Source organism: Rana temporaria, chromosome 4 (assembly GCF_905171775.1).
Source record: "Rana temporaria chromosome 4, aRanTem1.1, whole genome shotgun sequence".
In the NCBI taxonomy this organism is placed as follows: domain Eukaryota; kingdom Metazoa; phylum Chordata; class Amphibia; order Anura; family Ranidae; genus Rana; species Rana temporaria.
Genome location: NC_053492.1, coordinates 170625030 through 170652669, shown reverse-complemented (window position 1 = coordinate 170652669; position 27640 = coordinate 170625030). Strand labels below are relative to the sequence as shown.

At 44.8% G+C, this 27640-nt stretch overlaps 1 protein-coding gene across 7 annotated transcripts in view; it reads left to right on the top strand.

Annotated features, from left to right (window-relative positions):
• PLD1 (phospholipase D1) overlaps nucleotides 1–27640 on the top strand; it is a 268255-nt gene that overhangs the window by 160074 nt on the left and 80541 nt on the right. For all 7 annotated transcript variants that reach the window (XM_040349370.1, XM_040349372.1, XM_040349367.1 and 4 more), the window contains 5 exons: nucleotides 940–1005; nucleotides 7366–7424; nucleotides 14742–14834; nucleotides 15960–16112; nucleotides 22953–23102. In XM_040349370.1, the coding sequence (XP_040205304.1) occupies nucleotides 940–1005; nucleotides 7366–7424; nucleotides 14742–14834; nucleotides 15960–16112; nucleotides 22953–23102 (521 nt within the window). The remainder of the gene's footprint in view (nucleotides 1–939; nucleotides 1006–7365; nucleotides 7425–14741; nucleotides 14835–15959; nucleotides 16113–22952; nucleotides 23103–27640) is intronic.

Below are 27640 nucleotides of genomic sequence, written 5' to 3'. Positions count from 1 at the left end.
GTGTGCTGTCTCCATTTCCATGCCTAATGTAATTTACACAGCCACATGGTTCTGTTCTATGTCCTCTTTTCAAGCTGGCTACACACATTGCAATCCAATTGCACAATCTGTGCAATCTTTTCAGGATTTACCAACAACTATGTAGTGTGTGGGCCTAACTAGCCAACCCATCTAATTGTATCTCTTTGGGTAGGTTATCCCACTACATGGTTGTTGGTGTGTGTGTATATATAAAGGAGATTGTACAGTCTATAGCTGGCTACACACTAGTAGATTTGCAACAAACAGTTGTATGAATATTCATACGAACACGTGTGTGAAAATTCATTGTACATTTGATGACTGGACGAATGTCTGTCAGAAGTGCTTTAAAATGTTGTTTTTTTCTTACATTTGTTTTTGGAATGAATGTATTTTCCTGAATGAAAACCAGATACATTGTTGGAAATTCATTTGTTTGAGAAAAATGTTCCATCCTGCTCCTTCTAATTTTTCTTGACAGTGAGGTTGAAAATGAACATTGATTTGACCCCACTATTGATTTTTAAAATCAAACGTTTGAATCAAAAGATTTAGAATGAAATTCTACTAGCATATAGGCAGTTTACTAAAAACAGGTTGGTGACTACAAGGTGCACCACATTACTAGCAACAAGGCAGTTTATGAAGTGGGTGGTTTGGTAACATTATAGCTATGCCTGAATAAAAGATGCATTTCCTCCAACTACAGAATGCGGAGCCTGAGGATCAGGTATATATGTTTTTCCAATACATACAGTTGTATGGAATATTTTGCATCTTGTGTCTGTACTTGTAGTACATACCGGTAAGCAAGTTCGCAAGCCCCTTCGCTTCCTGAGAAATTACAATTTTTATAAAGCCATCTACTAGTTTGAGTATTCTGAGCTCATATAAGATGTTTTCCATTTTATATTACAGAAACAGCTGGAAGACTACATAACCGCACTATTAAAGATGCCAATGTACAGGAATTATCATGCTACTGTAAGTGAAAAATGGGCCAATTTTAATGTTTTTCCAGCTGAAACAGTTTTAAATTCAGCTACATTATGGTTTGCATACATATTTGTCAAATTACTATGATTTCAATATTATATTATTGATGCTGCCACACTGGTAGATGTTTACACACTTTAAACTACAAGTTGCCCCCTATAAGAGCCATTATCAGCATAGTAATCATGATCTTCTCTTACGCTATGCAGTGTTTTTCTGACCAGGGTTTGTCATTTTCCCATCACTCTTCCAGTATTTGCCATTTGCTTTGAAGGGGGAAATCTTAGATGTAGGAATGCTATAAATGTCAAACCTGCCAGATAAAAAAAAAAAAAACATCCATAAATTTATAAATTCTACTTCTGAAGCAAACTGTGGCATCCGCAATCAGAACACTCACGATTTGTAATTCAACATATGCGGTGAAGCATAAACTGACAGTTTATAAATCTTATGAGTAAAAGTTGCTGTAAAGTGGGTTTCGTGAATATCATTTCTAAATATTGTGTCTAAAAATGCTCCTTTTGTGGTGTTGCAGTATTAATAGTATTCTTTTCTTGAATGCAAAAACTACAAGCAGTGTTCTGAGTGTTCTGAGGTATTCGGAATCCCTTGTGTCTGGATTTACAGCTTTTTATATGCAATTTTATATTCCTTTATTGCTTTATAGTAGACATATATGCATTCATTAGGGTGTTGTTAGTCTGCTATAAATCTCATATAAAAACCTAATCATGTAAAACTAAAAGCGACCAACAAACAATAACACTCACACCAATGCTTCTACTACAGTGAGGAGAAATAAGTATTTGATCCCCTGCTGATTTTGTGTGTTTGGCCACTGACAAAGAAATTATTCATCTATAATTTTAATGGTAAGCTTATTTTAAAAGTGAGAAACAGAATAACAACAAAAATATCCAGAAAAACGCATTTAAAAAAATGTATAAATTGATTTGCATTTTAATGAGTGAAATAAGTATTTGATCCCCTATCAATCAGCAAGATTTCTGTCTCCCATGTCTCTTGTATACAGGTAATGAGCTGAGATTAGGAGCACTATTTTAAAGGGAGTGCTCCTAATCTTAGCTTTTTACCTGTATAAAAGACACCTGTACACAGAAGCAATCCATCAATCAGATTCAAATCTCTCCACCATGGCCAAGACCAAAGAGCTGTGGAAGGATGTCGGGGACAAGATTGTAGACCTACGCAAGGCTGGAATGGGCTAACCAGGCCATCACCAAGCAGCTTAGTAAGAGGGTGACAACAGTTAATGCAATTATTCACAATTGGAAAAAACACAAAATAACTGTCACTCTCCCTCGGTCTGGGGCCCCATGCAAGTTCTCTCCTCGTGGAGTTTCAATGATCATGAGAATGGTGAGGACTCAGCCAAGAACTACAATGGAGAATCTTGTCAATGATCTCAAGGCAGCTGAGACCATAGTCACCAAGAAAACAATTGGTAACACACTACGCCGTGAAGGACTGAAATCCTGCAGCACCCGCAAGGTCCCCCTGCTCAACAAAGCACATGTACAGACCTGTCTGAAAGTGTTGTGGTCAGGTGAGACCAAAATCGAGTTCTTTGGCATCAACTCAACTTGCCGTGTTTGGAGGATGAATGCTGCTTATGACCCCAGAAACACCATCCCCACCGTCGCACATGGAGGTGGAAACGTGATGCTTTGGGGGTTTTTTTTTCTGCTAAGGGAACAGGCCAACTTCACTGCATTAAAGGGATGATGGATGGGGTCCACGTACTGTGAAATCTTGGGTGAGAACCTCCTTCCCTCAGCCACGACATTGAAATCGTGTTATGGGTGGGTATTCCAGCATGACCATGACTCAAAACACACGGCCAAGGCAACAAAGGAGTGGCTCCAGAAGAACAACATTAAGGTCCTGCAGTTGCCTAGCCAGTCTCCAGACCATAATCCCATAGAAAATATCTGGAGGGAGCTGAAGGTTCGAGTTTCCAAATGTCAGCGTCGAAACCTAATGACTTAGAGAGGATCTGCAAAGAGGAGTGGGACAAAATCCCTCCTGAGATGTGTGCAAACCTGGTATGGTTTTGCGAAGGGGTCAAATACTTATTTCCCTCATTGTACATCAATATATATATATATATATATATATATATATATATATATATATATATATATATATATATATATATATATATATATATATATATTGTACTGACAGCTGCAGAATACAATAGCTGGCAGGGAAGATTTCTCCAAGCTGCAATCAATTTCTAACTTTTTTGAAATGTGTTTTTCTGGATATTTTTGTTCTGTCTTTCACCGTTAAAATAAACCTACCATTAAAATTATAGACTGATCATTCCTTTGTCAGTGGGCAAACGTACAAAATGAGCAGGGGGTCAAATACTTTTCCCCCTCCCTGTAAACCACTAAAATATTTACCTTTTTTCTTTTACATGAAATTCTAGTGTTAAACCCAAAACCAAAAATGTATTCTATTACAACTCACCGATCATTAGATGTGGTGGCATTAGTTTTCTTTTCTTAGGCTTTTTTCCCCACTGTTTTCACTCACCTGGTGATCTGGCCAGTAAGGCACCTCCTGTATTAGAGTGCCCCCACTCTGGATGAATGAGAACAGTGGGCACCATTTGGATAGAATCATTGTCAGTCTAGGGGAAGGGGAGTGTTAGATGCACTAGCAGATATAAATACACTAACACATTGAAGCCAACTCCAGTGAATACTTTTATAAGCAGTTACAGCATAAATAAAGGTTTTACATAAACACTAATCATTGTAAGCACCCTGCCTGTGTTAAAGGGTTTGTTTTATCTCAGTAACTGATCCATTCTGCTGGAGAGCTTGTTCTTTTGAAAAACAACAGACTTACTGGCTGGATTACCACATGAAAAAAGAATAAAGAAAGCATAAAAAAGAAAATGAATGCAGCCATCACATCTAAGGATTGGTAAGCTGCAATATGTTTGTTTTTGGGTTTAATTCCACTGTCGGTAGAGATGTTGTGACAAATTTGCTGATCCTACCTTTCTCTTCTGAAACGCTTGTGCATTTTGTTAGGGTTCCTAAAAGTTTTAAGCATCTATGCTTAACTGAGTTCACAAGGCGTGTGACGGGAATGAACTAACTGTTAAATTATCCAACGTTGCACAGTATATTTTGTTTTTCACTTAAAGTGGATGTAAACCCAATTCAAGAAATTTGAGCTGGGCACATATATCTGCAGTATTTTGTTATCTCTCTTCAAAGAGCTAATTGCCGTAGCTCTGTCCTGACCCAATTCTCTGTTATCGGCCTGATAACTCCTGACAAATTCTGGGACACATCAGATAAAATTAGCCTGAAATTTCTGTCCAGGAAGGTTGCTATGAATAGATTAGCAGGGAGCTGGCCCTGTTACAAAACACCTCCTGAGAGTTTCTGCCTATGATAAGAGGGGGTGTTTGCCTTTCCTCCAATCAGCAATTTTAGCTATCTTGGCTGTATGCCCAGACATCATCCTAACACATCTGAACTTTCTAAACAGTATATAAATGTGAAGACAGCAGATATACATGTAAAACCTATATAGGGAGATTTGGTTCATATGGTGTTATCAGCTCTGCAGGAGACCCCTTGCGAGAGCGTTCAGAATATTCCTGTACTATTCCCATGGTGGAAGTTTGCCTTCTAGTTGCTATCACTACGATCCAGTGAGTATCAGAATTGGCAACTTTGTCCTGTATGATTTTGCACAAAGGCAAGTGATGCTTCGGCCGTCTCCCCTTTTTTCTTCCAGAGGTGGTGTCAGATTTTCAACAGGATGGAGGGTAGGCGCAGAGGCAATAAATATAGGGCTAGATTCAGAAACCAATGCCTATCTTTAGGCGGGCGTAGCCTATCTCATATACGCTATGCCGCTGTAACTTTGAGAGGCAAGTCCCGTATTCAGAAACAACTTGCGCCCGAAGTTACGGCGTAGCGTATATGGGCCGGCGTAAGCCCGCCTAATTCAAAATAGGCTGGTAGGGGGCGTGTTATATGCTAATTAATCGTGACCCCACGTAATTGACGTTACTAACAAATGGCGCATGCGCCGTCCGTGAAAGTATCCCAGTGCGCATGCTTCAAATTACGCCGCAAATAGTCATTGCTTTAGACGTGAACATAACTTACGCGCAGCCCTATTCGCGTACGACTTACGCAAACGATGTAAACAACGCAAAATTCGCCACTGGCCCGACGTCCATACTTAACATTGGCTACGCCTCATATAGCAGGGGTAACTTTACGCCGGAAAAGCCTTACGTAAACGACGTAAATCAATGCGCCGGGCGGACGTACGTTTCTATCTGATTTGCATATTCTATGCGGAAATCTACGGAAGTGCCCCTAGCGGTCAGCGTAAATATGCACCCTAAGATACGACGGCGTAGGAGACTTACGCCGCTCGTATCTAGGCAACATTGAGGCGTATCTGATTCTATGAATCAGGCGCCGAGATGCGACGGCCCTCATTCGGAGTTACGACGGCGTATCTGGAGATACGCCGACGTAACTCCTTTATGAATCTAGCCCATAATGAACAAGGAAAGTCACTGGTTAATCCACAACTAAGGGCAGCTTATCCGAGAGCGTCGCTCACTCTGGTAAACAAAAAGGAGGGAGAGACAGGAAAGCGACACTAAATGTAGTATTTTATAACATGTATAATTACCCCCATAATGGACTAAACAACAAGATAAATGTAAACAAGCTCATCTGTAAAGCGGCTGTGCTGAGTGCTGTCCCCGTCCATCTGAGGGGAGTGCAGGAGCAGCAGGTGGAAAGATCAGGAGGAGGAGGAGGAGGAGGAGGTGTGTGTGTGTGTGTGTGTGTGTAATATAAATACATAATTTTTTTTAAAGAGTACTATTTACCATTAGTTTTAATGTCTCTATTGTTGCAATGTCTCACAGCTGGCATTTCCGTCTGGTCTAGTATTAATTGCAGGCTTTCAGTATAGTTCATAGCTTGACAAAGGAGTGTGCGTGCTCCACCATAGCACGGCACATTTCCCCCCAAATGCGTCGCACGGAGACCTGGGATCTGTGACGTCGGCACCACTTAGCCGTCCTTGTCCCACTGTGCTCCATCTGGACACAGGACTTTACAAGCAGACTTTCCCTTCTGACTTGTGATACCAACAGACTTTCCTCCCTGCCGCTACTGCAGCGCTCTACTAGAGCTAGCATACGGAGTACTGGTATCCCCAGCGGACCTCCGACTCCTGATCTTTCCACCTGCTGCTTTCCCTTCTGGTGTCCGATTTCCGCTTGAATTAGGTCATTGTCCTTCCCTCCATGTGTCCTTGGCCGTCGCTTCCTAAGTAGATGTTGTTGATTCTCTTGGACATGGTTCACACGATTCGCGTGTACCTCTGTGATGGCAACCTTCTAGAGATCCGATTCTCTGTGATCAGACAGTCTGAGGAAAGGCATGGTGGCCTCTTCTGACACTACTTTCTGTTGGCTTCAGCAGACGATTGTGCAGGTTTACGCCAACAAGGTGCGGGAACCTCTCTTCCCCATGATGGTGCACTCCGCCAGGATGGTTAGCACCTCCTGGGCATTCCAACACCAGGCGCCTGTCTCTCAAGTTTGCCAGCGGCGACCTGGTCGTCTGTGCACTAGTTTACATCTTTTTTTATACAGTTATGTTGGGTATCCTTCAATACTAGTTTTGCAGGCGGCTGTTTAGGACTCTCGAGTGCCCCTTTTGGGTGGTTCAGAATGTTGGCATGTTGCCCTGGATTTTTCTCCATTAGTTGGTTTGACAGCCCCTCGTTGTGGCACTACTTTGGTACATTCCTGTTTGGTCATGGATAATGATGAGGAGGCTGTGTCCATAAATGAACGTAAGCGAAAATTAAATTTTTTTTGTTTCTCTGAGTTCATTGTCCGACAACACCTACCCCTCCGTGCAGTTTTTTCCTTTGATGCTGTTTGTGACTGACTGGAAACCTATAGCTGAGAGGGGGTTTATGCCCACAGAGGACTACACATAGGAGATGATTAGTTTTTTCTGCCTAGTGTCCTAATCCTACTCCTGTAGGTGCGGCTGTACAACCCTGTTTGGTCATGGATAATGAAGAAGGTTCTGAGTCCGTCAATGAAAAAGGGATGTTTATGGTGAGTAACAAAAAATCCAGTTTTCATAGGCAAGCAAGTGCAAGACCTCAGACATATATTAACCTCTCTTAGAAAATATGGATTCAATGGTGGCATTGTATTTAATAATATGTATTTCAACCATCTGTGTGCCTTTAACTCTGAAGAAAATTTCATTTTGAAAATAATTTTGTTTTTTTCCCCAGAGAGAATTCATTGATGTGAATCAGCTCTCTTTCGTCCATGATCTTGGACCAAAGGGCATGTAAGTTCTTATTAGTTTATACAGCTGTTTTATGACACATCGCTGCTTTTCCCATGGAAGTTGGAGAACACTTATGGAAGATTTCCACTTGGGATTGGGTAGAGCAAAGAATTCATATTTACACAACCTACAATTCCCTTGGGGTCTATGCAAAACACTGCAGTAATTTCTATAGCAATGTTCAAAAGTGCAAGTTTTGTTTGTGTGAAACTATTTGCATATTGGTGTGCGTATAATAATAAAAAAAGAGAAAGTTAATGAGAAACTTTCATACTGTACTTTATTGCATAAAAAGTTCTCATGGTACCTCCTATAAATTTGTCTGTATAAAGATCATGTTTTGAGAATCAAAACACTTGGCAGCGCTCAAATGTTCACACCCTCCACCACCTTAATCACCGTTCCATTAACTTTCCGGTAGCCACTTGTTTGAAAACCGCTTGAGCGGTTTGAGGAGAATGTAGCTGTGTACCACTATCAGACCAATTTTTTTTTACTTAGTGTTCACTTATGTATATCTGTCCATGAGTGTGTGGTGGCCTGTGTACGCCAGTTTCAGTATAATAAATAAAATAACATTCCCTCTGTTATATGTTTAAAGTAGACCTCTGTGAATTTAAATATGGGAGCCTAGTATGACATTGACCTAGAATATGAACGCAGAAAGTGTCAACCTACATGCTGGTTTCTGAATTGTGTTTTACTCGGCCAAAAAGCCTTAATCAGGGCGACAGCCCTGGAGCCTGCACCCTTAAAACTCAAGTCAGCAATGATGGCTTCTATATATAGGTTCACCTCAGATCATTGACCTTCAGAAACGCACGTGGCCTGCAGTTTTTTATTTGAGAGGAGCAAAAAAGTTAAGTCTTCTCAGTTGGTGATTCAGACTGCGAAGGTTGATTGGCAGAATCTGAAGAGGATCCTGCTTTTTTTGGCTTATGGTTTGAGATCTCCTCCACTTGTGACTGCAACCTTAAATGAAAGGAGTATTTTTCATTGTTCGGTGCTGTCCTGAAAAGGAAGAAATGTATTTCCTTTTTAAAATGGTGACATTGCATACATCATACTTCTTTTCATAGCTGTTGGAGCTTTGTTACATCTAGTTTAACCACTTCCATACCAGGCACTTACGCACCTTCCCGCCCAAGCCAATTTTCAGCTTTCAGCACTGCCGCACTTTGAATGGCAATTGCGCGGTCATGCTACACTGTACCCAAACAAAATTGGCGTCCTTTTTTCCCCACAAATAGAGCTTTCTTTTGGTGGTATTTGATCACCTTTGCGTTTTTTTTGTTTTTTTTTGCGCAACAACTAAAAAAAGACTGAACATTTTGAAAAAAAATTACGTTTTTATTTTTTTCTGTAATTTTTTTTGTAAATAAGTACGTTTTCTCTTTCAATTACGGGCACTGATATGGCGGCACTGATGGGCACGATGAGATGGCACTGATGGACATCGATGAGGTAGTACTGACGGGCACAGATGAGGTGGCACTGATTGGCACTCATGGGCAGCACTGATGGGCACTCATGGGCGGCACTGGGCACTCATAGGCGGCACAGATGGGCACTCATGGGCGGCACTTATGGGCGGCACTGATGGATACTTATGGGTGGCACAGATGGGCACTGATAGGTGGGCACTGGGCATGGATGGGCACTGTGGGGTGGCACTGATGGACACTGTGTGGTGGCATTGATGGACACTGTGGGGTGGCACTGATGGACACTGTGGGGCGGCACTGATTTACCCATGTTGCCAATCAGTGCCCATTTGTGGGCACTGATTGGCATCTTTTTTTTTTTTTTTTAATGCTTTTTTTTTTTTTTGACCAGACCTTTTTTTTTTTTTTTTTTACCCTTTTTTTTTTGCCCTTCCCTGGCAAAAGGGTGGTCCAGGGTGGGCTTCCCTGGTGGTCCAGTGTGGCGATCCGAGGGGGGGCTGCACTGATAAACAATCAGCGCGAACCCCCCCCTGTCAGGAGAGCCGCCGATCGGCTCTCCTCTACTCGCGTCTGTCAGACGCGAGTGAGGAAGAGCCATCAACGGCTCTTCCTGTTTACATTGTGATCAGCCGTGGTTGGACACGGCTGATCACGAGGTAAAGAGTCTCCGTGAGAGACTCTTTACCGAGATCGGTGTTGCGGGGTGTCTGACTGACACCCTGCAACAACGATCGCCGCGATGCGCGCCCCCGGGGGCGCGCAGCGGCTCAGAATCCTGAGGACATCATATGACGTCCAGTCAGGATTCTACAACCACTTTGCCGACGTCAATATGTCATTGGCGGGCGGCAAGTGGTTAACCAAATAAAAAGGGGAACATAGAAAAATGTTTCTTTTTACAATCCTATACCCACAGTTGATCTAGAGCAGGGGTAGTGAATTAAAATTCACGGGGGTCCGGACGGAAAAAAATTCTTCCAGCGGAGGTCCGAATGTCATATTGGTGCTATGACGCCACATGATATCCTCCACTTCACAGCGCCCCACCACCACACATATGCACACACCTTTAAGACCCACATACCATCGAAATCGACTTAAAAATCGCAAAATACATTTCTTTCATTTTTATGCAGCACAGATCAGTTGCGGTGCATAGAAACAAAATGCATTTTGTACCACACTGCTCAGCACGCAGGGGCGCTGTTTCAATGTGAACAGGACACATAGAAAACAGACCTGTGTTTTGCCAGTGCAGAAATCATAGAACCCCTTTTACATCAGTGTCCTCAGCCCCCCCACCCCCCTTACATCACATCCCCCTGCCTCATCACAAACCCCCCATTACAGACTGACCCCCCCAAATCACAGATCCCCCATCCCAGACTGACCCCCCAAATCACAGACCCCCATCACATACCGATCCCCCCCAATCACAGATGGACACCCCCAGCACAGACTTATTCCCCACAATCACAGATGGACCCCCCAATCACAGACTGAACCCCCACAATCACAGATCCCCCTATTACAGGCTGACCCCCCCCCCCCCCGATCAGATCCCCCAAATCACAGACCCCCTATTACAGACTGATCCCCCAATCACAGATGGACCCCCCCAATCACAGATGGACCCCCCACAATCACAGACCACCCCATCACAGACTGAACCCCCCCACAATCACCCCCCCCCAAATCAGACCCCACATCAGACTGATCCCCCCCCCAATTACAAACTGAACCCCCCACAATAACAGGACACCCCATCACAGACTGAACCCCCCACAAACACAGATCCCCCCATCACAGACTGACCCCCCAAATCAGACCCCCTATAACAGACTGACCCACCAATCACAGACTGACCCACCAATCACAGACTGACCCCCCAAATTCACAGACCACCCCATCACAGACTGACCCCCCAATCACAGACCCCACTATCATAGACTGATCCCCCCACAATCACAGGCTGACCCCCCCCCCCCACAATCACAGACCTCCCCAATTACAGACCACCCCATCACAGACTGAACCCCCCCCCACAATCACAGATCCCCCCCTATCACAGACTGACCCACCAATCACAGACTGACCCCCCAAATCACAGACCTATCACAGACTGACCCCCCAAATCAGATTTAACCCTCCCCCAATTACAAACTGAACCCCCCCACCCACAATCACAGAACACCCCATCTTAGACTGAACCCCCCACAATCACAGATCTCCCTATCACAGACTGACCCCCCCAAATCAGACCCCCTATCACAGACTGACCCACCAATCAGACGGAGCCCCCAAATTCACAGACCCCCCCATCACAGACTGAACAACCCCCTCCCTACAATAACAGACCCCCCATCGCAGACTGACTTCCCCCCATCACAATCCTCTCAATAGCAAACCCCTGTCCTGTTCTGTTCTGTCCTGTCCTGCACAGCACAACACTCCCCCTCCCCACAGAAAACCTACCTTATTCACACAGGACATGAAGCGTGGCCGCTCTGGACAATGGGCGGGACCTTTCCCATTAAAAGCGAGTGATTTGTTGCTGGGACCGACCCGATGCCTAGCAACCAATCACCCACTTTTTAACTTAAAAAGTCCCGCCCATTGTCCAGCGCGGTCGTGATTCATGTTTGTGTGAATAAGGCAGACAGGCAGTGTGGGGAGGGGGGAGTGCAGAGACGGCACAGACCTGCTGCGCCTGCCATGCTGTGTATATAGCGGCATCGGCAGGCGGGCGAGCCGGTCACAGAGACACACAGGCGAGGCTGCGGTCCGGGTAGAATGGCCACTGGGGCCGGAACCGGACCGCGGTCCGCCATTTAGTGACGCCCGATCTAGAGGAAGGAAAACAAAAAAAACTCAGCAAAGCATGATCCAATTTGCTCCAGCAGAGGAAAAAAATCCTTCCTGATCCCCCAAGAACTTTATGGGTTCCCTTGAACAAATTTGGTTTGCTATTAAAAACAAAAGACAAATCCCAGAAAACCTCATCTAAGACATCATCTAAGAACGAGTCAGATTAACTCGGACTTCTTATTTTTGTAACTTGATTAGACTGTCTAATATTCATATGCTCTTTGACAGTGCCGGGACAAGGTAATTTGGTGCCCAGGGCGAACATGGCAAACTGCGCCCCCCCCCCCTCCCCCCCACATACACAATATTTTCGGGCCATCAGCACAGCATTGGAGCTCATTGTGGCAGTCAACAATTGCTTAACCTGCTATCCTCTAGCCTGCAGAGGCTGTATTAGGTCTAGAGGATAGCAGCTTAGGCAGTTCCTAATGGCTCAGTCCCTAGGATCAGTAAAGGATAATTGCCTACAGGCCCTCTTACCAGACCCAGCGAAACTTCTGCAGTAGTGTAGCATGTCTGTACCCTGGTAGTGGCTCAGCGTGGCTCTCTCTGGTGGTTCTGGTTAGCAGCGTGGCTCTCTCTGGTGGTTCTGGTTAGCAGCGTGGCTCTCTCTGGTGGTGCTGGTTAGCAGTGTGGCCCTCTGGTGGTTTTGGTTAACAGCGTGGCTCTCTCTGGTGGTTCTGGTTAGCAGCGTGGCTCTCTCTGGTGGTGCTGATTAGCAGCGTGGCTCTCTCTGGTGGTGCTGGTTAGCAGCGTGGCTCTCCCTGGTGGTGCTGGTTAGCAGCGTGGCTCTCTCTGGTGGTTCTGGTTAGCAGCGTGGCTCTCTCTGGTGGTTCTGGTTAGCAGCGTGGCTCTCTCTGGTGGTTCTGGTTAGCAGCGTGGCTCTCTCTGGTGGTTCTGGTTAGCAGCGTGGCTCTCTCTGGTGGTTCTGGTTAGCAGCGTGGCTCTCTCTGGTGGTGCTGGTTAGCAGCGTGGCTCTCTCTGGTGGTGCTGGTTAGCAGCGTGGCTCTCTCTGGTGGTGCTGATTAGCAGCGTGGCTCTCTCTGGTGGTGCTGGTTAGCAGCGTGGCTCTCTCTGGTGGTGCTGGTTAGCAGCGTGGCTCTCTCTGGTGGTTCTGGTTAGCAGCGTGGCTCTCTCTGGTGGTTCTGGTTAGCAGCGTGGCTCTCTCTGGTGGTTCTGGTTAGCAGCGTGGCTCTCTCTGGTGGTTCTGGTTAGCAGCGTGGCTCTCTCTGGTGGTTCTGGTTAGCAGCGTGGCTCTCTCTGGTGGTTCTGGTTAGCAGCGTGGCTCTCTCTGGTGGTTCTGGTTAGCAGCGTGGCTCTCTCTGGTGGTTCTGGTTAGCAGCGTGGCTCTCTCTGGTGGTTCTGGTTAGCAGCGTGGCTCTCTCTGGTGGTTCTGGTTAGCAGCGTGGCTCTCTCTGGTGGTGCTGGTTAGCAGTGTGGCCCTCTGGTGGTTTTGGTTAACAGCGTGGCTCTCTCTGGTGGTTCTGGTTAGCAGCGTGGCTCTCTCTGGTGGTGCTGATTAGCAGCGTGGCTCTCTCTGGTGGTGCTGGTTAGCAGCGTGGCTCTCCCTGGTGGTGCTGGTTAGCAGCGTGGCTCTCTCTGGTGGTGCTGGTTAGCAGCGTGGCTCTCTCTGGTGGTTCTGGTTAGCAGCGTGGCTCTCTCTGGTGGTTCTGGTTAGCAGCGTGGCTCTCTCTGGTGGTTCTGGTTAGCAGCGTGGCTCTCTCTGGTGGTTCTGGTTAGCAGCAGCAGCATGGCTCCCTCTTTGGCTTCCCCAGTACACTCCTCTCTTTCTGTTTCTGTCTTTTGGAGCAGTTAAGTATATCATTCATTCCCCCGGCTTGTTTCTGGGCTATGGGATCTCTTTCTCTCTATTTTTTTTTCCCCCAGCAGAGTGCATGCTGGGAGCTGTAGTCCCTTTCCTGAGAGGCTGGCCGGATGGGAACAGTGCGAGGAGGGGTGGTGGACGGCACCCAGGTGACACCATAAAGAAAGCTGGCAGTTGTAGTGGGTGCTGTCAAGCCCCCCTCCCTCCAACCCCATCATTGAAGCTGTGATAGAGGCAGTGTGAGCGGAGGAGAGGCGAGCTACGGGATCTCAGAATGTTTCGCCCCCCCTTTCTCCTGTCAGCAGTGCGGGAGGAGAGACAGCGGCTCTCTCATTACTTTCACCGCGCTTCACTTATTGACTCCCCCGCGTTGTTGATCTTCTGGAACTACATGTCCCATGATGCTCCACTAGTCTGGAGCATCATGGGACATGTAGTTCCAGAAGATTAACAACGCGGCGAAAGTAATGAGAGAGCCGCTGTCTCTCCTCCCGCACTGCTGACAGGAGAAAGGGGGGGCGAAACATTCTGAGATCCCGTAGCTCGCCTCTCCCCCGCTCACACTGCCTCTATCACAGCTTCAATGATGGGGGTGGAGGGAGGGGGGCTTGACAGCACCCACTACAACTGCCAGCTTTCTTTATGGTGTCACCTGGGTGCCGTCCACCACCCCTCCTCGCACTGTTCCCATCCCGCCTCCGGCCAGCCTCTCAGTGTGTGACGCTGGGTAGGGAATACCAAGCGCCTGCGGGGGGGGGGGGGTTCTCCACTGACAGGGGAATCAATAAGTGAAGTGCTGGTCTGTTCTACGTTTCTGCCGGGTGCAGGAGCGCACTCGGCACATCATTGCAGGTGTAGGTATTAGGGGCTGGTGTGTGCAGACAGTTTTTAAGCACACAGCTAGCACTTCACATGCGCCCCCCTTCCTCCAGTAAATAGTAGCGCCCAGGGCACCCGACCCTTCTGCCCCCCCCTTGTACCGGCCCTGCTCTTTGAGCTCCTTGGGGAATCATAACCTATAATTTGCAATAAGGGGGCCCATTATTGCTTATGTAATGGAGAGTAGCCATCTTAGTATGCTACTAGTTCATGTCTTTGAAACATTATAAAAATAATCTAAAGGCATTCCTCCTTTTATACATGGTCATTGTATAATGATGATTTTCTTTTGTTATTTAGAGAAGGCCAGATCCAGAAGAGATCTGGGGGTCACAGAATTCCAGGCCTAAATTGTTGTGGACAAAGAAGTGTTTGCTACCGATGGTCAAAAAGGTATTGTGGAATGAGGTGGTCTTTTTTCTGTATAGCAGGGTTTTCATCAGTACCTAGTTAACATCCACAAAAGGAAAGTGCTTAAAGGTGTGAAGCTTACCATTTAAAACAAGATAAATGCAAATCTTTTTCCATTGCCTTTTTGGTATAAAAATGTGTGTTTTATTATAAAACACATTTTAATAGGCGCCTGTAAAGCATTGCACCCGCAATTAGGCTCCTGCAGACTGTCAGTGAAGCGGTCTGCCCATACATCTTATGAGCAGACAGTTACTGAATGACAGGAAATATTAATGAACTACCAAGAGTGCTCATCAGCGCCCTGGCAGTTCATTGAGAACTACAAGTCTTCAGATGAAATGGCTGACAGTAGTTGTTCTCCCATTCACACAACTTTGCGAAGGACTTATGTGGACGAAACCCTGCACGGCTGCATTTTTTTTAATTTGAGAAAGTGGGAGCAGGGAGAAGATCCCCGGCCTTTTGTAACAACTGGGACGTGGGAGGAGGGTGTACATGTTACACCCTTAATATGAGTATGACAGGTTAATAAAGGTGAACTTATCCTTTTAAGGCAGAATTCCAGCTTTCCTATCACTTTAATTCGAATCAATTTAGCCAAAGTAAAACATTTCTGTTTAATAATGATGTGGGTGTTCACTGCATACAGTAAGTAGGGCTGTGTTCAATACAGGCAACTTCTTGACTGCTGCCAGAATTTTGTTCAGTAAATGCAAGGCTTCCTCTGAGTGACTGAGGTGGAGGATGTTGTCTCAATTTCCACCTCAGCCAATCACAGGAAGCCTTGTATTCATTGATTTAAATACATGGCTTCACCTAAATAGGGGGGGAGAGACTTAAAAAAATTCCAATGGCAGATAGGAATTCAACCATACTGCTGTTCTAACACACTGCTGCTTACGACATGTAGCTAATGCTACAAGAGCTGCTGCAGCACTTTAAAAGTTCACTAAAGTGATAGGAAAGCTGGAATTCTACTTAAAATCTTTAAGAAAATTTAATTTTCTTTCATTATATTGTCATAATTTTCTTCGTAAACTTTTTATAGCCAGTTGGCAATTCGATTATAAATCCCTTTTTTATATACCTTTTTTAATTTCTCAGGTGGCTGGTTGTGAAAGACTCTTTCCTTATGTACATGAAGACGGACAATGGTTCCATTTCCTTTGTTCTTTTGGTTGATAAGGAGTTTACCATAAAGATTGGAAAGAAGGACACTGAAACTGAGTACGGATTACGAATAGACAATCTTTCCAGGTGAGTTTCACATGACAAAATAAGAATGCACTATAATCACAGATATTTAAATTGTTAGATACAGTTCTTTATATTTCATATAACAAAAGTGGAAAGCCCAAAGGCTAATGCTGCGCTAGAAACAAGTGATAATTGAATACAAATTAAAGTGATAAATAAGCTACCAGCATCAAAAAGTCCAGTACAGAAACTCAAACCAAAGGGTATATGCAAAAAATGGATGCAGCGCTAAAATAATTTAAGAACAAATATAAAAAATACCAAAGTGAAAAGAAGAAAACGAAAGCAACGTCCCATCACAGATAAAGTCCATAGGTGTCTATGTAGCAGTATCCGTCCAAGTAGAGAAATATAGATTGCAAGAAGAAAATCGTGACACAATCTTCAAACAAGAGAAACAAAGTGCGTCCAGGTCAATCCCCAGACAACGTCCTATTGATGACGAAATACGTAGGCTGGAGCCTTTAACGGTGACGTCATTATGTTTGCTCTTTTCAATACGGTGGATGGGCACGCGACATAGGAAGTATAGCGAGGCTAACGTAGATACCGCAACTCTGGCAAGCTGAATATGTATCATTTTGCTGACAGGTGACCGTTTTCTTGTAAGTGCAAACTTATTCCTTTATTAAATCAACCTTTTATCAACATGCAACACCATGGAAGTTGTTTCCTCTTATGTTTTTGAGTACCATTAAGCAACAGCGGGAGCTCTGGATATCTCCAAGGTTTAAGGGAGACCATTACTTCCCTATGCTGGACGAGACTGCTGCGGCGGTCATCGCTATCTAGTAAGCAGGTTATTTAAACACCTTGGGTGGTGATCTGGACACACTTTGTTTCTCTTGTTTTAAAATTGTGTCACGATTTTCTTCTTGCAGTTTATATTTATCTACTTGGATGGATACTGCTACATAGACACCTATGGACTTCATCTATGATGGGACTTTGCTTTAGTTTTCTTTTTCCACCTTTTTCTTTTCACTTTGGTATTTTTTATATTTTCTCTTAAATTGTTTTATCTCTGCATCCATTTTTTGCATATACATATTTCATATAACGCCTATAAATTGCAACACAGCTCATGCAGAAAAAATTCATATAATTTCTTTGAAGACCTAGGCCAAAAAATATAGTTCTATCCTGTTTGTGGCATAGAATTTGCGTGAAGAAGTCAAGACAGAAAACTGTAATCTATTGCTTCATGCAGTATTCATATCAGCCAGAATCCATCTTTAAAGCAGAACTCCGGGATCGGCAAAAAAAACCATTAGTGCACCCCCTACACAAAACACTAAACGGTTATTACATTTGTGAAATTCCTTACCATTGAAGAGAAAATTATAATTGGATTTTCAGGAAGTGCTCCCTGTAATTCAAAAAATGCAGTATGTATTCTGCCAAGGAGGAGCTGTTAGAACAGTGATTTACATCATATCCTCTTCTCTCTCTCTCTCTCTAACTACACTTCCCATCATGCTTTGGGAATTGCACTGGGAGGTACACTAGGCCTGTACATGTTACAGAGGAAGTAAAACCTCCATCAAAAAAATAAATTACACCCTGCAAGATAAAGGCATAATGAGCTAGTATGCATAGCATACTAGCTCATTATGAAGTACTTACCTGAGATCGAAGCCCACGCAGCGGCCCTCATTCGCCTCCTCCGTCGCCGCTATCTCTCCAGGAGGGACTTCCGGGTATCGCGGCTTTGGCGCTGTTACTGGCTGGAGCCGCGATGAATTCACTCCCGCGAATGCGCGCTGGAGCCGCCAGTGACGCCACGATTTGCCGGTTCACAGAGCGGGGATCTCAGGCTGTCACAGATCTTGTACATGAAACACTGATCACTGTAACGTCACGCCTCCTGGACCGGCATTGTGATAGGCAGCACACTGTTCCAATGCCAGCCCAGGAGGCGGGACTGTACGATCAATGTTTCATATACAAGATCTGTGACAGCCCGATATCCCTGCTCTGCACTGAGAGATGGCAGAGGAGGAGGTAGGAGGAGAGGAAACCACCTCCATGGGCGGTACAGACCAGGGGCTGCGAGACCCTTCCACGCACTACAGCAAGCAGAGAAAAAAGTAGAAGTCCCTGCTTGCTATAGGAAACTACAAGTGGGCTGTGACAAGACCGCTGGCTGGGAGTTTAGGAAGAATAGCAGCCAGCGGTCTTACAAACAGGAAATCACAGGGCAGTAACGGTTTTTCTTCAAAGTCATCGGACTACTACAGAGGAACTGCAGAGCTCAGAAGAACATGGATGGCATAGTCGGTGAAGGTAAAAGATCCGCAACATGGGAAAAAGTTTTTTCCCCAGAGTTCTGCTTTATTGTTTAGAGCAGTTGGCAGGGCCGGTACAAGGGGTGGGCGGGAGGGAGGCACTTGCCCTGGGCGGTGTCACTTGAAGCTTTCGTGCCGCTGCTCCTGTATCCACTGATTCCCTGACTCCTCAGTTCATCCAACTCTGCCTTATCTATGTACTGCAGCTACTAATTACGTTCTTCCCCCTCACCTTGCTTTCCCTCCTTGGGACACCTCTTTACTCTCATTTGTCCAGCTCATCTCCGCTCCTCCTCGGCTTCACCTCTGTGTGTGTCTCCCTCTCTCTCTCTCTCTCTCTCTCTCTCTCTCTCTCTACCTTTCCAGCACGATCATATAGTACGTCAGTGCGATCCTCCTTGCTTCTCTGCCCTGTTGATTTCTTCCCTTGTCCTTATGTTATCTGCTGTCCCCTCCATAAATCTACTCTGGTCTCAGCTCAGTATTCCACACATAGTGATCTTACACCCTTTCCATCCCAGTTTGCTATTCGAAAGCAGCCTAGCACATTCTCTGCACTCTATCACTTTGCTCTTCATTAGCACATACTATAAACCCCAACCTCCTCACCAATTCACACTTTTCTTATCCCACGTTTCGTATCCCTAATAGCGGGTTCACACAGGTGCGCTGTGGTTTACCTACAGTTTTAGTTGCGCTTTCATTAAATTCTATTAGACCGTGTTTTTCATGAAAGAAAATCAGTCTTACATGCTGCATCTTTGATTCACATTCAATGAGAATTCATTGGGAGCGCACACTGCAAAACCAAACCACAGTGCACCAGTGTGAACCTGCTATAAGGCTAGGTTCACATGCTTGCCTGTCAGGACTGTGCACAAAATTGTGGCTTTCCTGACAAGCACAGAAGCGCACTGTCCTTTAGTAGACACGCAGCAGTGCCATTGATGGTTAAAGGCACCCCCACACATCTGCTAACACACATTTTCACACACACCAAACCACATAGTGCCGCAACACTGTGTGGTTTAGTGTGGCACATTTTTAGAAAAAGGTCATGGACTTATTTTCCACATTTCTAGCCTGTAGGGCAGCCTGTTGACCAACACATTTTTGGATGTATTGCATCACAGCTGCATCATGTGCATGCCCCCATAAGGCTGCCTTTGAAGCTTAAAGGGGCGAAGAGCAAAACTGCAGCTCAAACACCTTATTTATTGACACTCCCCCCCGCACAAGTGTAAGCAAGGCCATAGGGCTCATTCACACAGGTGAGAGGGAGGTAAAAATAGGCAGTTATACTGCCCACCTGAAAAAGGAGATGCTGCCAGTCAGGGCTGTACACATGGAAAAATTGAAATGGCATGTACTGCACACAATAGGGGTACAGTAGGGCAGCATTTTTAGTAATAAAACAGGTGGTAGCAACATATGGCCCCCCCTCACCACCTGTCAAACCCCATCAATGATAGCCGCATGTTTGAATGAGCCCTTAGAGACCTTTCACACCCCTTCCTCCCTCAGAGCCCCCCTTGAGCCCTTTAGGTCATTGCACCCCCCAGAGTCCACCTCCCCTTCCTCATTCCACTGACATAGATGCCAATAAGTCCTCCTCAGATTGACACCTACAACATACTGTAGCAGCATCATTTCCTCCCAATGATACCGTCAACACAGTGACATTTTTTACTTCTAGTGACACTACAGACAGGGACACTTTTGCCCAGGGACACCACCACTGCTGCGACATTTTTTCTTCCAGTGACACCACTGACCACTACCCCATATGTGTGCACAAATTTTAAACTCTCCAGGTTTCTGTAGTGTAACACTAAGTACTATTTCAGTGCATGTCACAAACATTGCAGACATTATTAGTCTGATCTGGGGAGGCAGTTTGCTATCTTCGCCCTGGGCGCTGGATGACCTTGTCCCCAGTACTGGCAGTTGCAGCAAAGATATCTTATTTATGAATGTTTGCAGTGGGTTACATCAATTAACACTTTATTTATGGCCTGTTGGAAAAAGCCCTTAGTGACTTGAGCTACTGCTACATGCACATTGCTTATGTAGCTTGCCATAATGCTTTAGGTTTCTTTTCTACATGTAACTACTCATTTTAGAATTCTGAAAAAATTCTGAATGTGCCCAGGATTTGGCTCTAGTTCTTGAAATGAGGCTAGGGCCTATCATTACTTAATACATTTATAATCGCTAGAACAAATCTGTGTTCTGATAATTAAAAGTTGCAGTGTCTACATTCCTCTATTAAGCAAGTCCTAAGCCCCATTTCACCATTCAAAAAAACTGCAGTTTTTTTTTTTACGCAAGATCTTCCCAGCAGACGCAACGAAGGATGCCAATCCTACCGCCAAAAAGAAAGTCAAGTCCACTCTTGCGAACGCTGGAAGGAGTCATTTCTGCCAGTGTTTAATTAAATTGGCTTGGGCAATCAGATTCATCAGCAGAAACTGATCCCACCTCCCACTTGCTGTCAGGAGCGGACCTGATTGGGAAGCGCAACACTGTAAAACTATTCTGGCTCGGCCCACAACATATCCCATCACAATTGGTGATGGGAGGAGCCATTTCTGACTGCCCAAATTGTCAGAGCAGATCTTATAGAATTTAGCACTAGCTAAATAACCACTATTTCCTCCCCCACCACAGCCAATAGATGAACGACTCATTCATTCGATCTATATGTTAGATCAATAACGTGGAAACACTGTATTGCTATTTACATATCAGCCCTGAGCAGCAGTAGCAATCTATAAGGCCACTAAAAGCTGTAAACCGGTATGTTTGTAAATGTTGCACAAGCATTTACATGCTTACATCATTAATTACACTCAAATATAAGCTTGAGATGCATTTTTTTCTATGCTGCATAATGCAGCACAACACTGCAAGACACGGGTGTGTATGGGCCCATAGACTTCATTAGCGCTGCTTTCAGATGCGTACAAAGCTGATTACTGTCCATATCGGAATGCAGAGTTTTCTTCATTTGCGTGAATGAGCTTTTAGAATATATCTAAAAATGTCGTTCTTATAGCAGGGTCAATTTTTACTCTGAACTTGGTGAAGAGGTCTGAGAAAATCAGTGAGCCAATCACACATTCAGGACATTTCTGATGGCATTCCTTATGCCGGTTGTATACAGAAGGCTGTAGGTAGGACAATGCAGGGTAGTGGATAGTGCAGTGGACAATGTAGTGTAGTAGACAGTGCAGGGTAGTGCAGTGTGGTGGGTACTGTAGTGCAGTGTAGTGGAATTGTGGTCAGTGTAGTGTAGTGGAGAGGGTACTGTGGTGGGTACTGTGGTGGGTAGTGTAGTGGGTAGTGTAGTGGACAGTGCAAGGTATTGGGTAGTGTAGTGGATAGTGTAGTGTAGTGTAGTGCAGTGGACAGTGTTGTGGGCAGGTGGGTCAGTGTAGGAATCAGGTAGGTTAGTACTACTGTTCTAGTGGAAGGGAGTGCTAAAAGTCCGCAGGTTAGGGGGCACAAATTTCTTGCCTTGCATTGCCCGGGGTGCTGACAACTCGCGCTGTGCCACTGCTGCAGGTTGCCATATCACATTGAATTTTTTGACCATTTTAGAAAATCGCTTGTATAGCAGCTATATTTGTTAAAAAAAAGTTGAGATTTCTCTTGAAGAAAGCACTGATATCCTAATTGGAGGCAAAGCTTGAAGAGATGATTAGCAATGTTAACCACTTAACGACGATATACGTTGACACAATGGCTCCTGTGGGCATACAGGTATGTCCCCCTTATGATGCGGCATTGTGGGCGCACGCGCCAGCATAGATATCAGTGTCCCACAAGAAAGCCAGATTAGGCATATCAAGGTGTTTGGTATATTGGCGCAGTAAAGGCTTCTTTCTGGCAACACGACCATGCAGATCATTTTGGTTCAAGTATTGTGGGTTATTCTTTGTATACCAAACAATTGTTCTGGCAGTTGCGGCTACAGTCTTTCTTGGTCTACCTAACCTTGGCTTGGTATAAAGAGATCCCTTAATTTTCCACTTCTTAATAAGTGATTGAACAGTACTTGCTGGCAAACTTAAGGTTTTGGATATCCATTGCCTTGTTACACAGGTCTTTTGACATTTATTTTCTGCTCCCCTGTGGCTCAGTATCTTGTCTACGTGGATTCACCTGAGGGCTAACAAACTCACTGATAATTTATACACAGACACTAATTGCAATTTAAAAAGCCAAAGATGTGGGAAGATAACCTTTTTAATTGCCATTTTAAACTTTTGATCAGGGCCATTTGGGTGATTTAAAGAGGAGCCCAACAACTATGTGATGATAAATGGCTTCATATAATCACTATCGCTATCCTATAAATAGGAGTTTTTGTTGTCATGATCAGTCATATTTTCAATATTAATGCCAAAATTTCATGATTTCTGCCAGGGAATACAAATTATTGAGCACAGCTGTAGCTGTTTGCCTGGAGTTCTTCTTCTTCTTTTTTTTTTTTAAATATGGAAAGTGGTTTTAGGAGGATTTTGTTACCCTTGTTTTTGTTTTGTAGATCTTTAATCTTGAAATGTAACAGCTACAGACATGCCCGCTGGTGGGGACAGGCTATTGAAGAATTTGTTAGGAAGCATGGTAAAAACTTCCTTACAGCTCACAGATTTGGTTCATATGCTGCTGTCCAGAAAGACACACTCTGCAAATGGTATGTACCCAGTAATTTATTGACAATGTGTATTAGACAATTCTGTCTACAACTCTGATATATTTTGAAGCTTAGAGCATTATTGAAAGTACTGTATGTAAACAGGATTGAATTGTAAACTATAGAACCTTGAACCAAGAATTTCTCGCTCATCTGTCAGAATGCATGGGTGTATATAGTGTGAAATGAATGGGGGAGGAAGCTGAGCTAACAGACCTTATTTTGCAAACAAGTCTGTTCTTTACACTAACTGAAATCACAGTTTAATTCTGTTGAATTCCTGGAAAATTGGACAGTGTCCAGTGTTTTTTTTTTTTTTGTTATAAAAAAAAATGTCCACAATTTTACCTTTTTTTTAAATATTTTTGTTTTTTTACATCAGCCCTGATGGGATGGAGGGGCTTTGGTGAGTTATCAGGGGTCTAAACAGGCCCTTTGACATCTTCCCTTTGAGACAGGAAAAGGGACTGAGGGCACAGATTCCCCAGTCCCTTTCTCTGCAGCCTCAGCTGCACTGAAGATGTATGAACAGGAGACAGTGGCTCCACTTCATTTAATAAACTAAAGCATTGTAAACACAGTTTATGAATGGACAGAGTCAGTGATCATTGACTCTGTGCATACAGAAAAGGAAAGAGCCGGTAAATGACAGATTTACCGGCTCCTTCCTCCACTCTCTATCCTGACACATCCGGGACAGGGGAGGGACCAGAGTGGGGACCACACGGAGGGGACACGGAAGGGGACTTAAAGACACAGAGACTGACACAGGGGACAGTCAGGGATGATTGGTGCGGCGATGGGGAGATTTACAAGCACCGATCTCCCTGTATAGATTTCAGTAAAGCAGCTGAAATCCGAGGAGGGGGAGAGAGAAGCTTTATTGAAATCTATACAGGGAAATTGGTGCTTGTTACTCCCCCCCCCGCCCCCCCCCCCCGCCACCGATCACCCCTGACTGCCCAGGTATCTGGTCAAGCATCGGAGCATTTGCACGAGTACGTTACTCATGCAAATGCTCGGTATCGACACCGATACTAGTATCGGGAGCGGTGCAACCCACAATAATGAAAGAATCACTGCTCTCCCAATTGGCCTGTGCTGCTTAGAACTAAGGAGCGGCCTTAGCCTACATGTCTCCACCAGACCACCCCACCCACGGAGGCTTAGTCATAGCAGCATGGGCAGGTCAAGAGCGGTGCTTCTTTCATTTATGTATGGTTTAAATCGGTGCAAATTGGCATGCACAGCATATCCTGTGGGGATCCTATTTTATTTATCATACATCATGGGACACATAGCAGCCATTACTATCTGGGATGTCCCAAAGCAATGCCCTTGAGGGGAGGGAGACACCATTGCTGAAACTGCCACTATTACTGTTTGTAAAATGCTGATACCAAAGGCAGCATCCTCCACGTTCTTGACTTTCAACTGGTAAAAACCCTGTGGATGTATAAACCAAAGACCAAATAGTGGTCTTGCACACAAGATATTCCCCCACACCTGGTAGAGAATTTCTCTCCCCAGAAAAAAATGGGATGTTGCCCTTTGAACCATAGGCATCATTGATAAGCTGGCAGATCCACTGCTAAATATTCAACCTGGACGTCACCTGCCCTTCCTGGGCTCTTCTGGCACCACAAACCAGGATTTCTGACCTGTGTCGACAACTCAAGTAGATCCTGAGTGCCTGAACTACCTCTAGAGTATTTAGCGATCTTTCCCCTGCCGACTGTGAATTAGGAGTAAAGTAAAAGGCAAGACACTGTGCTGATTCAAGTGAAAACTAAAAACCGCGCTAGGCAATAAAGATAGATGAGGAGGCAACCTCACCTTATCCTGATGCGAGACCAAGAACGGCTCCTTGCATGAAAGAGCCGCCAGCTCTGACATGCTACTTAGCGAAGTAATGGCAACCAAGGAAGCCATCTTCCTACATAAGGGACTAACGGAGTCTTCCAATCGGTTAAAAAAATGGCCTCTGCAAAGACGGTCAAGAGCAAATTCCAGTCCCGAAAAACACGCAAGTGGCCTGACATGTGGGACTATCTACGTTACACACTGTATGAAAGTATGAACCAATGAAGGATAAACAATGGCCTCTGGAAAAATTGGATAGGGCACAAACTCTAAAGCCTCGTACACATGATTGGATTTTCAGACGGGAATTATGTGTTGGCGGGAAATCCGACCGTTTGTACGCTCCATCGCACAATTGTATTTTTCGCGGACAAATGTTGGGTGGCAGGCTTTAACATTTTCTATGGACAACAGTCTGTTTTCAGATTTTCCGATCATGTGTACACAAGTCCGTCAGACAAAAGTCCAAAGTAGAAACACGCATGCTCGAAAGCAACATTAGCAGAAGGTGCCCAAAGTGTGACACTAAAGAGCTGAAAAAACATGTAGTGCGTAACTACGTTTGTGTTTGTTGGCCGACAATTGTGTGCCGTTTGTATGCAAGACAAGTTCCTGGCCAACGCCCTTCGCATAAAAGTCAGAGGCTTTGTCTGCAGAAAATCCGATCGTATGTACGGTATAACTCTTAACGGTACTTCAGGCCAATCTCCTTTCAACTACTGATTTGAAGAAATAAAAGAAAATTTCCCACCCACATATTTCTGTGGGTGCCACTTCCTGACTTTCCCCAAGCAAAAAATATTCCCAAGCCCTGTAATTGACGTTCCCTGAAGCTGGCTTCCAGGGCTCAACAGTGCTGAGATACAGGACTCAAGACCCACGTAAAACTCGCTATGCCAGTGTACCAAGCCCTCCTGGGCTAATTAAGCTTGTACTATTATCAGTTTTTACCACCTCCCAGATTCTTTGCAAAAGATGTAGGAGAAGTTGAAACAGAGGAAAATCGTCCAATAAGGGAGAACTGGTCCCTAAGGTATTACCAGTGCATCTACCCCTATTTCCAGTGGAACTTTTGTCCCGGACACAATTTGTTCCCACTTGTAGAACTTGGAATCTAGTAGATCCACCCGCAAAGTTTCCCCATGTCATTATTCTATACCTGGAATTTATGTACTAGTGATAGAAACAGCACTTGTCATACTGTCTCAGACAGAATGTGGTTCCCCTTCCTGAGCCGCATGACTCCTGGTGCCGCTATGGAGGTAGATGTATATGCCCCTGCAGAGGCATTTCCGGATTAAACCTACAACTGGTTTGTTCCTACATCCAGAGCAAGGCGTACTGGCCCAAAGTTCCAAGATATTCATGGGCAGTATTTTCTCCTGTGGAGACCAAGTCCACTGAACTATAGCCACCTTCAAACCAACTGGAGAAGCTGGCATCAGTGGTTATTATCTTCCCAATCCCTTCTCCAAACCCATCTCCAGATTTCGAACCATCAACCACCAATTTTAACTCTGCAATACCCCAGGAACAGAGCCCTCTGGCAATCCAATGCTGGATCTTCATGCTCCAGACAGGGACTGATCCTAGATGCAACTTCCTCCTACAGAAATGTATCAAAGGAAAATCTGGAACAGACTGCTTTCTGGACAAAGATTGAGGTATACTGAGATTGGCACCCCCTGCATTTTCAACAAGTCCAGCACTGGGAGCAGAGGCGCAAAAATAAAAAAGACAACTTTGCACTGCAATTGCAAAAACCCTTGATGTGCCTGGAAAAAAGCAGCACATGAAGATGTGTGTCATTGATGACTATGGACCCTACAATCTACCTCTCCGTAGGGGGTTAACACTAAATGGACAGAGCCTATCGACTTAAGATCTAAGCTAGACCTCATGTCCCCATTATGTCACCTGAACTACCAAGCTACTGCAAGCTAAAGATGGAGCAAAACCACCTCAGACGCTGCCTCAAGATCTTCTGGCCTGAGATACTGTCAAAACACAGCAGCCTCAGATGCCTCCCTCTCCCCCACGTGGGGAAAAAGCTTACAGCATATGGTATTCCCAGGCAGTCTCCCATTCATATACTAACCAGGCTTGATCCTGTTTTGGCTTTGATCAGGCATGATTAAGGTGATATGACCGCATTCTATCTGGCGAAAAAAAATTAAGCGTCAGGAAACACTGCAATGCCAAACACCGCAGTGGCTCAGATGCACCTGACACCACTGTCCATCAGGAGATGTGGACACCGCCAGATCACTGAACCTGAGAGCGGTGCACTTTCCTCCCCAGTCTGCCTCTTTTCTGGAACCATTTAACTTTTATAATGGGTAAATAACGTAGCAACTATATTAGCCAACCTAATACATAGTCCTCCGAGGATACAGGCCTAAAACAATGTTGATTTACCGCTATGCAAACTCTTAGGTAGGCAGGTACCTAGGTATGCCGTTATGTAGGCACCTAGGTATGCAAACATACAGGTATCAAAGCTTTCTTGCCATTCATGCATTTTTTGTATGCAGTTCAAGGCAAATAAGCACATCTCTGTTTCCCAGGGCAAATAAGCACATATGTATGTAGTCCTAGGCAAATAAGCACATATGTATGCAGTTTAATGCAACTAAGAACATATATATGCAGTTCAAACTAAGCATATATGTATG